The sequence below is a fragment of the Polypterus senegalus genome, chromosome 14, assembly GCF_016835505.1.
Source record: "Polypterus senegalus isolate Bchr_013 chromosome 14, ASM1683550v1, whole genome shotgun sequence".
Taxonomy (NCBI): Eukaryota; Metazoa; Chordata; class Cladistia; order Polypteriformes; family Polypteridae; genus Polypterus; species Polypterus senegalus.
This window is the reverse complement of record NC_053167.1, coordinates 98,193,133-98,207,189: the sequence shown is the minus strand read 5'-3', so window position 1 is coordinate 98,207,189 and position 14,057 is coordinate 98,193,133. Positions and strand designations below refer to the sequence as shown.

The 14,057-nt window shown below is 38.3% G+C and overlaps 1 protein-coding gene across 3 annotated transcripts in view; it reads right to left on the bottom strand.

Annotated features, from left to right (window-relative positions):
* The window catches only part of atf6 (activating transcription factor 6), a 188,881-nt gene that overhangs the window by 129,922 nt on the left and 44,902 nt on the right, over positions 1-14,057 (bottom strand). For all 3 annotated transcript variants that reach the window (XM_039734832.1, XM_039734830.1, XM_039734831.1), the window contains one exon: positions 10,837-11,033. In XM_039734832.1, the coding sequence (XP_039590766.1) occupies positions 10,837-11,033 (197 nt within the window). The remainder of the gene's footprint in view (positions 1-10,836; positions 11,034-14,057) is intronic.

Below are 14,057 nucleotides of genomic sequence, written 5' to 3'. Positions count from 1 at the left end.
GAAGCATGACAGTGGTGAGGTCTGTTGTAGGAGTGACAGATGCATTCCAGGTGGAGGTGGGATTACATCAGGGATTGGCTCTGAGCCCTTTCCTATTTGTAATGCTGATGGACAGGTTGACAGACAAGATTTAGACAGGATCTTGGACTATGATGCTTGCAGATGACATTATGATCTGTAGCGAAAGTAGGGAGCAGGTTTAGAAGACCCCAGAGCGGTAGAAATATGCTCTAGAGAGGACAGGAATGAAGGTCAGTAGAAACAAGACAGAATGTATGTGTGTAGATGAGAGGGAGGTCAGAGTGGTGGTGAGGATGCAGGGAATAGAACTGGTGAAGGTAACAGTATAGAGTAATGAGGGGTGTGGAAAAGAGGTGAAGAAAAGAGTGCAGGCAGGGTGGAGTGGGTGGAGAAGAGTGTCAGGAATGATTTGTAAAAAATGGGTACCATCAAGAGTGAAGAGGAAGGTGCACAGGGCAGTAGAGAGACCAGCTCTGTTATATGCGTTAGGGATGGTGGCAATGACCAAAAAACACGGAAAAGAACTGGAGGAGGCAGAGTTAAAGATGATAAGAGTTGCATTGGGTGTGACAAGAATGGCCAGGATTAGAAATGAGTACCTTAGAAGGTCAGCTCTGGTTGGACAGTTGGAGACAAACTCAGAGAGGCAAGATTATGTTGGTTTGGACATGTGCAGAGGAAAGATGCTGGATATATTGGGAAAAGGATGCTAAGGATGGAGCTGCCAGTTAAGAGTAAAAGAGGATGGCCTAAGAGAAGGGTTATGGATGTAGTGAAAGAAGACAAGCAGGTGGTGGGTGTAACAGAGCAAGATGCAGAGGACAGAAGGATATGGAAAAAGATGATTCACTATAGCAACCCCTAACGGCCAAAAGAAGAAGAAGATAAGGATGGTACTAAGCACAACTAAAATAAATCTTTTAGGTAGGTGAGCAGTCAGTAAAACACTCATAAACAGAGTCTTGGCATTAAGTAAGTTGAGAACGATTCTGTCCAAATAGATCTATTAAAATTTTTGGCAGTCAAAAATAGTAGCTGCCACACTCATTCAGCTTATATGCAAAGATTTCTAATAACTTAAGCCACAAAGTAACTGTCATCTATTTCGCAAGTTTTTAGGTTGTTTTGACTAGCTAAATGTTGCTTAATGCAAAACTATTCTTTTTGTGGCCTTTGCATTAGATACAGGATCTATATAATAAAAGCCCAGCGCGGTGTCCGTGTTCCTTTTGGCTGTATAGCCGCCCCGTAGAAAAGCCCCAGTCTGTCCCTCTCAGAATTCCTGCTTACCCCCTCCGTTCTTTCCCTTTGCTTTTATTTTACCTGTTCCCGAAAATCTTTTCAAAACAAAAGTAAAGAAATAGACAGAGCGTCACATTAACGTCTTCTCCCCTCTGCCTATTAAATAGTCAATAAAATGAAATAAAAAAATCAAGAAAGAAACAGAAACCACAACCTACCCTTACAGCGTCCACCGCGCTTCTGGCGTTACAGCCAAACACGTGGGGTATACAGGTTATGAGGTGTGACGCTAATTAATGCCTGTACTACAACAGATTATATTGTTTATATACTATTAATTATTTACAGGGATCAACTCTTTTGGGGAAGTTCTTAACAACAAAAAAAAATTAAATTATAAATAACATGTGCACTTGAGTATTTCGAGCCCCGCGTCTCAGTCGGATAGTTCCCCTGGTCACCAATTTGTGCGTTTCACTATGCCTTTCCGTCTTCAGCTACCCATGTGCACTTGTACGGAGGAGACCTTACGGAACAATGCCGAAACGAAACATAACTAAACCTGCTGCTGCGAGAGATGACACATTACAGCGTGATCACAAAGCAAAGAGGCAAAGGCGTGACAGTCGCTCGCAAGAAACGGACACTCAGCATTCACACAGATTAGCTCAACAACGTGTCTCTGCCGCACAATGAAAGGCAACTGAAACCCTACAGAGAGAGAGGACAGATTACGCCGTGATCGCGAAAGAAAGAGGCAAAAGCGTGCCAATGAGACACCCGACGAGAGGTCCTTACGATTGAGTCCTTCAACTGTGGTCATCCAACGTGCAGCGTAGCGCGCGCCAAGTTGCTAGTATAAAATAAAGAATTAACTATGTTGTCCAGAAGGATTTTTACCTGTTTATATTTCATGTTTTTAAATATGGTTTCTAGATGATATAAGCCTGTCTTTTAACATTAAGATCGTACAAATGTTATGTAAAAATACATCATTCCAAGTAAGATGAGCAAAAAAAAAAAATTCAGTACATCATAAGCCTGGTTTCACAAGTATGGTAGAAATCTGGAAAGTAAAAATAATCTTAAATAAGCCTAGTACTAAATGAATATTTATATCTGGGAAGGAAGCTATAGTGGATAGTAATGATGCATTAGCTGCAAGAAAATGTAACAAAGAAATGTTTATTGGTGTAAAAGTGCTTCTAACTATAACATCTTTCGAAGTGCCTGCATAACCCTGCCTCCTCATTGTTCCTGCCAAATTTGTCATGCAATGCAGCTGTTTGAAAACTTTATGGAAAAACAAATCTTCAGTGTATACCATGCTTTTAAATTTGAAGGTTGTTAGTACAACTGAAGAAACATTTTAACACCACTTCATGAATTTAATAATTATTAACGTATATATTTGAAAACAAATGTTTCTTCAAAGAAAATGACCAGAATTAATTGTATGAGCTTAAAAATCATGAAAAATTAACTGAACCTAGCACCACAAAAAAAGGAAGCAAAGCATTTCTGATATTGCCAAGTGACACATCATCAGAAGCCACAGAAGCCTTGCCTTCTGCTGAAAAAAGAACTGTATAATGAATAAAGAATAAGTATAATGAATACATGAATAGAGAACTGCATGAATACATAAAAAAAATCAAATGCAGTTTGCTAAAAAAGTGTCATTTTGGACAAGTATCTTTTAAAAATACTTAACATTGATTCAAAAACTACTTTTAAAAGATTTTTAAGCTATGCACTTTATCCAATGCAGTTTTACTGGATTTTATTTATTGCAAATGTATCTTCAAAGAACACTCATACTCTGAGATAAAAGTTTATATTTGAGTATACAGTATATTTGTTTTTTAAATAATTTCTTTGCTGTGTATACTATTAAGATACAAACATTTTTTATGCACCTGAGGAGTTAAGCAGAGGGTGAACAGATACATGCATTCTTTACTCCAAACTAAATTATATCAGTTTAAATTTGTGCAGATTCACATGTTGATGTTTGCTGCTTTGACAAGACTGAATTTGCCTAACATAGATGTGTATTCCTTGCAAATTAAAACACCACCATGAGATATAGGCTTGGTTTCCTGGAATATACATTAAATAAGATACAAGGTGTGAACCAAAAATATCCGATTGTTTTAAAAAAGAAATGTTTATTGTAGTAAAAGATTTACAACTACTAGATACCCTCAAAATACTCTCCTCCACTTTGAATGCACTTATCCCAACGCTCCTGCCACTTGGCGAAACAGTTCTGGAAGTTTTCTTTAGTTGGGCTGTCGTGGCTGCCTGGATGTCCTCAATGGATTGAAATTGTTTGCCTGTCATGGACATTTTCAATTTAGGGAACAGCCAGAAGTCGCACGGTGCCAGATCCAGCAAATAAGGTGGATGTGGAAATAGCGTTTTGTTGGTATTTCACAGATATTGTCATATAGAAGGTATGTGTGACAAGGAGTGTTGTCATGATGAAGAATGAAACCGTTTCAACATTTTCCTTGGTATTGAAGTTGAGGGATGTCCTGATCTTTTCTCGTCTTCAACCGAGTCAGATCCAAAATTGATCAAACTACAAGTTGACAGTTGGCCTGTCTGTATGTCAGGAGTAAATGAAGAACAGTCAGAAAAACATAGGAGTAAGAGAAGGATGCCAAATTCCATACAGAAAACACCAAGTCCATGAACTGAACTTGTATAAAGCCCTGTAAGGCAGCACTGCTAATTTTAGTACCACCCGGCTGTGTATGATAACTCAGTTCTACAAGAGATGCATATGAATATGGCCTCACCAATCTCTTTATTTTTAAATAATCAAAAAGTAACATACAGTAATGAGGAAGAACAGCTTGGCTACTTTTTCAGATAACATATCATGCCTATGAAACAGTGCCAGATGACTTTATAAATAAAATGTGGAAAATGCATCGATTCAAAAGTAAATACAGTCAACTCCACTTACCTGGAATTCGATTAGCTGCAATCTCCGCCTAGCTGCAATGCAGGTTTTGGGCCCGTTTTTCTCAGCTATACACTCTATTGCTAACTGCATTTGGTTAGCTGCACCGCTTATCTGCAATTTCTGGTTTGCTGCAATGCCTTTAATATTTCCGTTTCATGATTTTTAGGTCAGTCGGCTTCGGATGGCTGCAATGGCCATGCGAGTCCGTTTTCACTTACTGTACAGTCTACTCCGTTTTAAGTGCCCAACCTCGGACGAGATTGCCACGTCGCTTAAGAGGAGTCGATTGCACTTGACTTTATGCAAATAGGGACCGTGCAAGTCATGTGCAGTTAAATGGAGTGTGCGCTCAACTGGCGTGCATACAAGTGGAGTCGACTGTAGTTGATACACTGTACAGGGAGAGCGACACCATATAAAGTCAACAGTGCCAGGCATATGCCTGGGTGGGGTCTGTTATTTCAGTAACTTAGAAATCCGACATATCTGAAATGAACATCAACTAATCGACATAATTTAGTTTTTTGAAAAGTTGCTGGAATATAGTTACATTAGGTCTAGTCTAATATGGCAGCGTGTAAGACTTCAAAAACGTTAAAAGCCCTGTCATTAGCGGATATAGAGTAGAAGTGTTAAAACGAATTTATAGTAAGGAAAGTCAAGTGTCTGTTGCCAAGCACTTTGGTGTTCATCTAAGTCGAATCTGTTGCATTGTTAAGCAACTGCAGCAGGTGATTGATGGCTGTCAAAAACCGCTAATCCTGACCAAAAAGAAAACGGGCAGGAAAATCAGAGGATGTTGAAGTCGCTTTGTTGCATTGGTTCAGCCAAGCTAGAAGCAGACAGCTCCCAGTTAGTGGACCAATGTTGATTGAAAAAGCCAATCAGCTTGCTGTTAACTTTGGCATATAGGGATTTAATGCTACAAATGGATGGCTGGAGCGCTGGAAGCAACTAGAAAACATCCAGTTTGAACAGCAACATGGGGAAAAGCAGGACGCTGATGAATTTGGTGCCGAGCATTGGATAGTTCTTCCTGACATCATCAAAGAGTATGATGAAAGTGATATCTACAATGCTGACGAAACTGGCCTTTATTGGCGTGCCATACCCGAGGGAACATTAACGTTTAAACACCATGAAGCTGCTGGGACTAAAGTGCCAAAAGACAGACTGACCTGTAACATGCATGGATCAGAAAAGTTGTCACCGCTGGTAATAGGGAAAAGCAAAGAGCCAAGGTGCTTCAAAATCGTCAAGAAGCTTCCAGTGGCATACAAAGCAAATCGCAACGCCTGGATGACCAATGAAGTTTGGCTGCAGTGGCTGGAGAAGCTGGACAATTCAATGAAGTCCAAAAGATGACAAATTGTTTTGCTGTGTGACAACAAACAGTGCAGCACACAGGGATGATATCAGACTGACAAACATCAAGCTCATTTTTATGTCACCCAACACAACAAGCTTAATTCAGCCCATAGACCAAGGCATAATAGCAAATTTCAAGCAAAATTACCAATCTCTCATGCTTTGCCGTCTGATGGCTATCATGGATCAAGGTGACAATGAAACAATGAGAGCAACTGAGCTGGCCCGTAAGCTGACAGTTTGCACATGCAGAAGGATGCATGGAGTCGTGTCAGTACGTCAACAATCGTTAACTGCTTCAGACTGGCAAACTTCATTAAAGCTGTTGAGGGAGATAGCAGTATCCAAGTTCCGGGTGCCTCAGCAGCAATTGTGGACGATAGCAGCAGGCTGGGGGCTACAGCTGCCTGATGGAATGTCAACTAATGACTTCTATTGTTTCATTGAAATCGACAGTAATGGTCCAATAAGTGCAGATAAAACAGATGAAGAAATATGCGAAAGCCTGAAGGCATCTACTTCAGCCGCTACTCAACTAGAAGAGGAGGAGAGACTGGACGCAGCCGATGTCAATGATGTTCAGACTGCACCTGCCATGGCACTGACGTTCGCTAATGCAGTGAAGAGCTTAGATTTTATACGAGCCTACCTAGAGACAACTGGCTGGGATTCGTACAAAACGTTTTATGCACTGTCCAGCCAAATTTATGACCGTCATCCGAACCAGGCACAGACAACAATAACAGATTACTTTTGTCGCGTGTAAACCAACACTGAATAAATGACGACATTGCTTAATTGAAAATTAGCAGCTGTAGACCAGCAAGGCTGTATATTACATGTACTGTAATCTAATTTGACTACATTAGATGATTAAACTATATTTGAAGCTGGTTAGTAAAAATACGTTGTGTTTATTCCTTTGCTCTAGGCACTGCAATTAGGCATGTCCTTTATAAATAGGCGACCACAGTGACGCAATACATGCATAAACTGCGTACCCAGCGTGAAGCACAGTCTATTATAAGCTAACTTCGCTTACTTGCAATCTCCGCCTACCTGCAATTGGGCCTTTAGCCCCCAAATATTGCAGCTAAATGGATTGCACCATATACATAGTTGAGATACACAACTAAAAATGAAATGTATTATCAAACTTAATGAAATTTCTACTATTGCCCTTTTAATTAATTGTTCCTTAAAACACTTGATAACTACGTTCTTGACTTCAAAATTACATTTCTCTTTGCTGGTGGGAATGTGGTAGGCAGTAGTGTTATACCATACACAATACGTTTTGCTGAATCAGTATGAAATAATGGCGTGAAGTATAATTCCAATGCTTTAGCACTTAATCCTCACAGCACTATTTAAAATCTTCTTTTTCTTAAAAAGAAAGGCAGGAAAATTACAATTTACCAGGATGCAGTATGTCAAGACAGTCATTCATAAAGTCAACATTACCTTCACAAGCTTTTCTCATATAATTATAGTTCTGAATTGCAGTCAATTTTAAATGTTGTTGTGAAGATCATATAAAGAACTATATGAGGTAATTGCCATTTAACTACTTTTCTTAAGACAGTAAATGGCTTTCACACGAATTAAGGACGGAATTTCAAAATTCTACTTCAATCATATAAAGCGTTACATGAGTGGGAACCCAATTATTTTTCCAGTATTTATTAATGCATGCATCCCAGAGCTTACCTTATATCAACCAGGTATCATTCTTCTATAAAAAAAACAGTAATAATCAAAACTATATTTTTGAGTTTGGGACTTTATCTATAGATGCCATTGCATGGAAAGATCTGCTTGCTAGTTCATGGGATGCCCTGTTAGTCTCAGTATTCAAATCCAAACTGGTAACTGATTTATTAAGATACCTCTATTAGGGTTACAGCATAGGCTCTTCATAGTATTTTTAAGTTACTGGTTCAAAACAAGAAAAGTTAAATTCAGTATGAAATGCTACAGATATTGTATAATTCTGTTTTCAGAAACTGAATACAGTTTGTGTATTTACAGTCTTCGGGAATAAATTGTAAAATTTTCAGAGAAGCTTGGGTGGCAAGGAAAAATAACTTTACCTGTTGCAAGGGATCACAGACGCAACAAAAGTTTATTTTCTCAAGGAATACTTTTTATTAGGTTTTTGAGGTTTAACAACGTTTTTTGAGGTTTAACAACATGTAACAATAAATAAACACACATCAAACAAAAACACAATCAGTACAACAAGATGCAACCAACACTTAAAACCTCAGCCCTACCGAGTTCAGAGAGCTATGTGAACAAAAACCTATTAAAAGTTAAGGTTCCTCATGTGTATGAAGACATCAAAAGAAAATATGTATAGAGAGACAGAGGCCAGTCTGTCTTATTTTAGAACAACATTAATGAATTCTTGCCAAATTCTTAAGAAGCTTTGCAGCATTCCTTGCTGAGAATTCAAAAAAACAAACTTCTAATCTATAAAAGATTAGCAAGAACCGTAAATCTACGTATTTGATTAATAGGCAAGTATGTTTCCTCAAAAAGATATTTGTAGAACAATTTCAAAATATACAGTATAATATAGTGAGGCAGCCCAAGATGACAATGTTTGGAGTTAGGATCCTGTCCCCAATAAACTGAAGTGAATTTTAATCTTGAAGGATCCTTGTGATGCACACTTTTTAGATTAATAACATCATTACTGGCACTAATAGATACAGAATTTTATATTATAGATGACTGAAATCCTTTTCTTTGAAAGACAAGGCAAAGACACAAAAGAATACTAATAATGACAGGCTTTACTAAAATTGTTCAGCACAACAAATCCACCAACATAACAAGCCCAAAATCCAAAGAACCCTCTGCAGCACATGCACAACAAAAACACCCAGACCTCGCAGGCTTAGTTAATAAAACAATTTAATATAATTGATTCTAAACATTTAAGATAAGAATTATAGGAAACACAACGACAAAATTAAGTAACACATTAGCAAATTGCCTGGCATTCAGAAGCCGCCTTCCAACTTTTGCTAACAATTGCATAGGGTCTGCAACATGAAATGACTTGATCTTTTCTGGAAAAAGCTACCAATGTCTTCCTTGCTATTAGAATGTATACTGGGAGTTGACTGAAAAGAGGACACTCTTGTTTAACTTAATTTTCAGCACAGAGTGTCATGAGTATACTGCCTGACTTGCATTTTTTTCCTTCTGTATTTTATTTGTTTTATTATAAAGTATTTTTTAAAGTTATTAATGTGTTGTATATATATATATATATATATATACTTTTATATTAGGAGACCTGGGTTTGCTTCCTGGGGCCTCCCTGTGTGGAGTTTGCATGTTCTCCCCGTGTCTGCGTGTGTTTCCTCCGGGTGCACCCAGGTTCCTCCCACAGTCCAAAGACATGCATGTTAGGTACACTGGCGATCTTAAAATTGTCCTGCATGTGTGTTTGGTGTGAGGGTGTGTGTGCCCTGTGGTGAGCTGGCACCCTGCCCGGGGTTTATTTCCTGCCTTGCGCCCTGTGTTGAATGGGATTGGCTCCACCGGACCCCCGTGACCCTGTAGTTAGGATATAGCGGGTTGGATAATGGAGGGATGGATACATTTTTTGTAACCACTGTTTTCTTTATTTATTATTTACTGTCTGTGTATTTCATGTTCTTCCATGTCTTTTGTGTGTTGTGGGTAGAACTACTATGGGATAGGGACACCCTGGACTGAACCAGACACGGACAAGCTCCTCAGGTAGTCCAAGGAGTCAGGATTACCTGGAGAAGCTGGTATAATAGAAGCTCCAGAAGCTGCACTGGGGCTTCTTGGGGAAGTTGGAGCAGACAGCACATAGAGAGCACTACATACACGCTTCGAAGCTGCTAAAACCCATTCGTTTGGATGTGTGGTTGCCACTGATCTTTAGATGTGGATACTAGCCTTAGGCTGGCTTACAGAGCCGGGGGAATACAGGTTGCCTCTGACCCTGGATGACCAGAGTGGGGTGAACTCAGGGAGCATGTATGACCAGACAGAAGGTTGAAGAAGCCTGGAACACGTGTTGCCACAGGACACCTGAATGTCATGCTGGAAGTGGCCACTGAAAATGACAGCGCTCCTTTTTGGCTACCCACCAGCAGTTTGAATAAAATGACTAATGTGATTCCACAATCTCTCACATCCTCCTGCTTCATTACAATATTGGAGTGGGTGGGAGTAGATACTTCAATGTTTTGCTGACTGGCATTTGAGGAGAGTGTATCATTGGGAGTACTGTGATTTTTTTGCTTCTGTTTTATGGCTTCAGCTTAGGATTCCATATGGGGCTTGTTTGGTATAGATTTGTCTTTTATACAATTTTTGTGTTTTTTTCACCATTTTTGTTATCTTTTTGATCCTAATAAATAAATATCAGCATTTATAAAGATCTTGTGTCGGACTTATTTCCAGGGTGGAGGTGTTCAGAGTTTGCCTCCCAATGACTGCACGGGTCAATTAGATGTGTGGTAATTGCCACTATACAAAATTACTGTAACATGTAGGTCATGTTACAATAATACAATGTTTTTCTTATGTTTTAACATATTAAATATTATAGTTTAGTTATTCATATAATATTATAAAATATAATAGGATGTTAATTACAGGACTATCAACCAACCAAGATACTAATGCTTCATATTTAAAAAAACAGTCTAAATATGTACAAATACAAACTTAAAATCACTGTTTCTATATAAATTTTAAATTGGTTAAGTGTACATAATTGTGCTATTTTCACAAGACATTCTTCAACTTAACATCTACAATTAAAATATGACCACTGTTCAGTACTCAAATACTGATTACTGATTCCATGTTAATCACATCAAAAAAAAACCATTACGTCTAACTGCAATTTTAATTCAAATTATCATGCACCAACTTATTGTAAAAATATTCAGTGTTATCAACTCATTAGACTCATCCTAATGCGAATATCCTCGTGCTTTACTATGTATTTATTATACAATGCACTGAAGTTGCGGTGCTGCTTTAAAAAGTATTTCTGTATGTTTCAGAACCTCATTGTAACTAAGTCATCTGTGAAACAAACCAAACATGAATATTTCACAAAGCCTTTTCTAATGTTTCCATAACACAAAATTATTTGATAAAGACATATTTAAAATGGAACCACTGCTTCCAAGTCACAGATACTAAAGAAGGGAAAAAAGACTTACATCTCCATCACTGACAGCTGCTGTATGGGAGGGCTGGACAACAGGCTTAGAAAAGGTCATCTCCCTAGGGGAGGTGATGTTGTCTTCAGGATGTTTGATGGCTGGGTCAGGAACAGTTACTACTGGCTGTGCAGTAACTATCTGTGGGGTAGTCAGCTGCACCACTTGAGTAGGCTGTCCTAGCATTACAGATTGCCCTAAAAGAAATCATAAGACTATTGTTACGATGATTAAAGAAAAACATAAATAAAAATTAAAACATTTTATCGTGATTAATAAATACTATTAATATGCAAATATTAATTTTTGCATAAATTATCATAATTTTGTTCAAGAAGCAATGATTACGAGTACAAGACCAAGACCAGCTTTGGGCAAACTGACAATTCTTTAAAATGTACACTCACTCTGACAGCCACAACAATCGTAACCAACATATCCCTGAAATGTGTAAGACTAGCAGCATAAAAGGTGTGCACAATTTGAATATAAGACCACAGAACTTTGAGAACTATTAGTTAAAAGTACTATTTCTGACTCTACTAGCACCCGATGTTAAAATACATTTTATTGTCATCTATCATGTGTAATTAAAAGTTTTGAAAGTCACTTTCAAGAGTTGTAGGTTTATTTAAAAAAAATACTATTCCTTTTTTCGTAATGACCAACTAAAGTATGAAAACGACTTCAGCTTTGAAAAATATAGTACAAACCAACACAATCAAGTCCAATTAAAATTTAAAGTATCTGCATAAGCAGGAAGGTTTATTTTTTTTATAAACATTTATGCGCATGTATTGTATTTGTTATAGAAAAATAGCATGAAACATCAGTATGTTTGCAACACTCAAACAAAACAGTAATACTACAGTAAAAGCAGTATATTACTGTCACATGTACAGAGTACAATGACATTTGTACACTTAATGTTTGAATAGGTGACCTAGTTAGTCATAATCATCAGTTTAATAGCAGATAATTCAAAGCATGTTTTTAAGACTTTCTTCCACAACCAGAACAATTAAAAACGGGGCCAAAAAGCAAACAAAGGTGGCATCTTTATCAACAAAATAAATAAAAGGAATGGACATATGGGGAACATAAAGTAACACATAAACACAAATAAAAAAAACAATATAACTATACAGGTTTTGAACCCTGTCTATTTGATCAGATTGTTGACACACTTGTTTATTATCTTAGGATTACCATTTTGTGCTCCTTTCTGACCTTCTTTTTTTCCCTTCCCATGAAGAAAGCTCAAACTCAACTTCTGACTCAAAATACTTCTGGTTTTTAATCATTCCAGCAGTCTCCTTTAACCAAGCCATGGGATAACTACGTAGTGGCCCTGTTTATATGGATATTCAGGCTCTCTAAAGAAAGTTCCCTGGTATTCCAGCACCTCTAAGACTTCCCTTGTTTCAAATAGTTGGGTCGCCCAGGAGGCCATTCACCTGTCTATTTCTTTAAAGGACAATGTTGCTCCGATCCCTTAAGACTCATAACAATTCTCCATGAATTTGTCTTTGAGCAGCATGGCCCAAAACCATGCAAGACAGACTGGCAATATCCATTTTGCCAGGCTAAAGCACAAGCCTGTGGTGTAGAAAGGCACTGCTACACATACTTAATATCAGCTTCTTCTTGATGACATCTCTCTTTGGAACAAAAGAACAAAAAAATTATCAAAAACAGAGTGATATCTCATAGTCTTGTTCTCGCTGTACTAGTTAAACATCTGGCTCAAACAAAGAACTATAATCTATGCTAATAAAAGGCAAATCCCTGACTCACTCACTCACTCATTCTTCAACTTCCCGTGTAGGTAGAAGGTTGAAATTTGGCAGGCTCATTCCTTACAGCTTACTTACAAAAGTTAAGCAGGTTTCATTTCGAAATTCTACGCGTAACGGTCATAACTGAATCCTACTTACGTACATATATACGGCCATAGCCTGCAGCTCAGTGGCCGTGTGAGGCGGAGTTGCGTCACCCATCACAACACCTCCCACGTAGTTGGCTGCCTGCCTATATTGCGTCCCCCATACCCACGCCTCCCACGTAATTGAGTGCCTGCCCATATAAGGCCGTCCATCAGCAGCAATCCAATAGACACGCTGCCGCTATGAGGCTTTTGTCATGCCTAAGACGAATACGATATTCACGAAATACAAGTTTAGTGAGAAGACGCAGGGAATAAATTAGATTTTTGATTACTTTGTAACGGAGTTAAAATTGCTGGTGAAGGACTGTGCTTATGCAAACGAAGATGAGCTGGTCAGGGATAGAATAGTGTTTGGCACAAACTCAGCAAAAGTGAGAGAGAAACTTTTAAGTGCCGGGTCTGAGCTAACATTAAATAAAGCCGTGGACATTGCAAGATCGCACGAGATAGCACAAGCACAGCTGAGAACCTTCGATGCATGTACTCTGAGCAGCTCACGTGAACTGACTGTGAACACAGTATGCAGACAACAAGCAAGAGCTCCAAAGAGTGCTGAACAAAAAACGCATTACACAATTGAGAAGGCAGCAAAAGAATATGAAGCGAGTGGCGCATACAACCATATTCATAAGTGCAGCTACTGCGGAAACAAAGCACACGGTGGAAAAAGTCAATGTCCAGCTAAAGGAAGACAGTGTAAAAAAATGTGGTAAATTGAACCACTTCGCTAAAATTTGAAGGACTGGGAAAGGTAAACCCGTGCATGCAGTGTGTGATGTCTCAGATAAAGAGGAAGACGAGCTGTTTATTGATGCAGTAAGAAAGGAACAAGCCTTTGTAGACATATCAATAGGAAAGCAAGGAGTAAAGCTTAAGTTTAAATTAAGTTCATAGACACACTGCCACTAAATATTCGCAGGCAAATCCACAACTTAATACCGGGAATGCCTGTTAAACATCTTAGATCCACGAGTACCGATTTGGGTAGTGAACACTTCGATGAATGACACCTGTTATCTTTACAACAGTTGACAAACATGGAATGTAACTTGAATACAACATATCCTCCAAATACGAACCTGATTGAAAGAAATAATGATAATCAAATCCTTGATGACAGCAACACTCAGAACAGTCACAAAACAATTACATTGACAATCATGTTACATTATTTTTAAAATGTTTCCTTTTCTTTTGCATAACTTCTTTAACACACTACTTCTCCACTGCGGCGGGTATTTTTCTAGTACAATTATAAGTATCACTGGCGGAC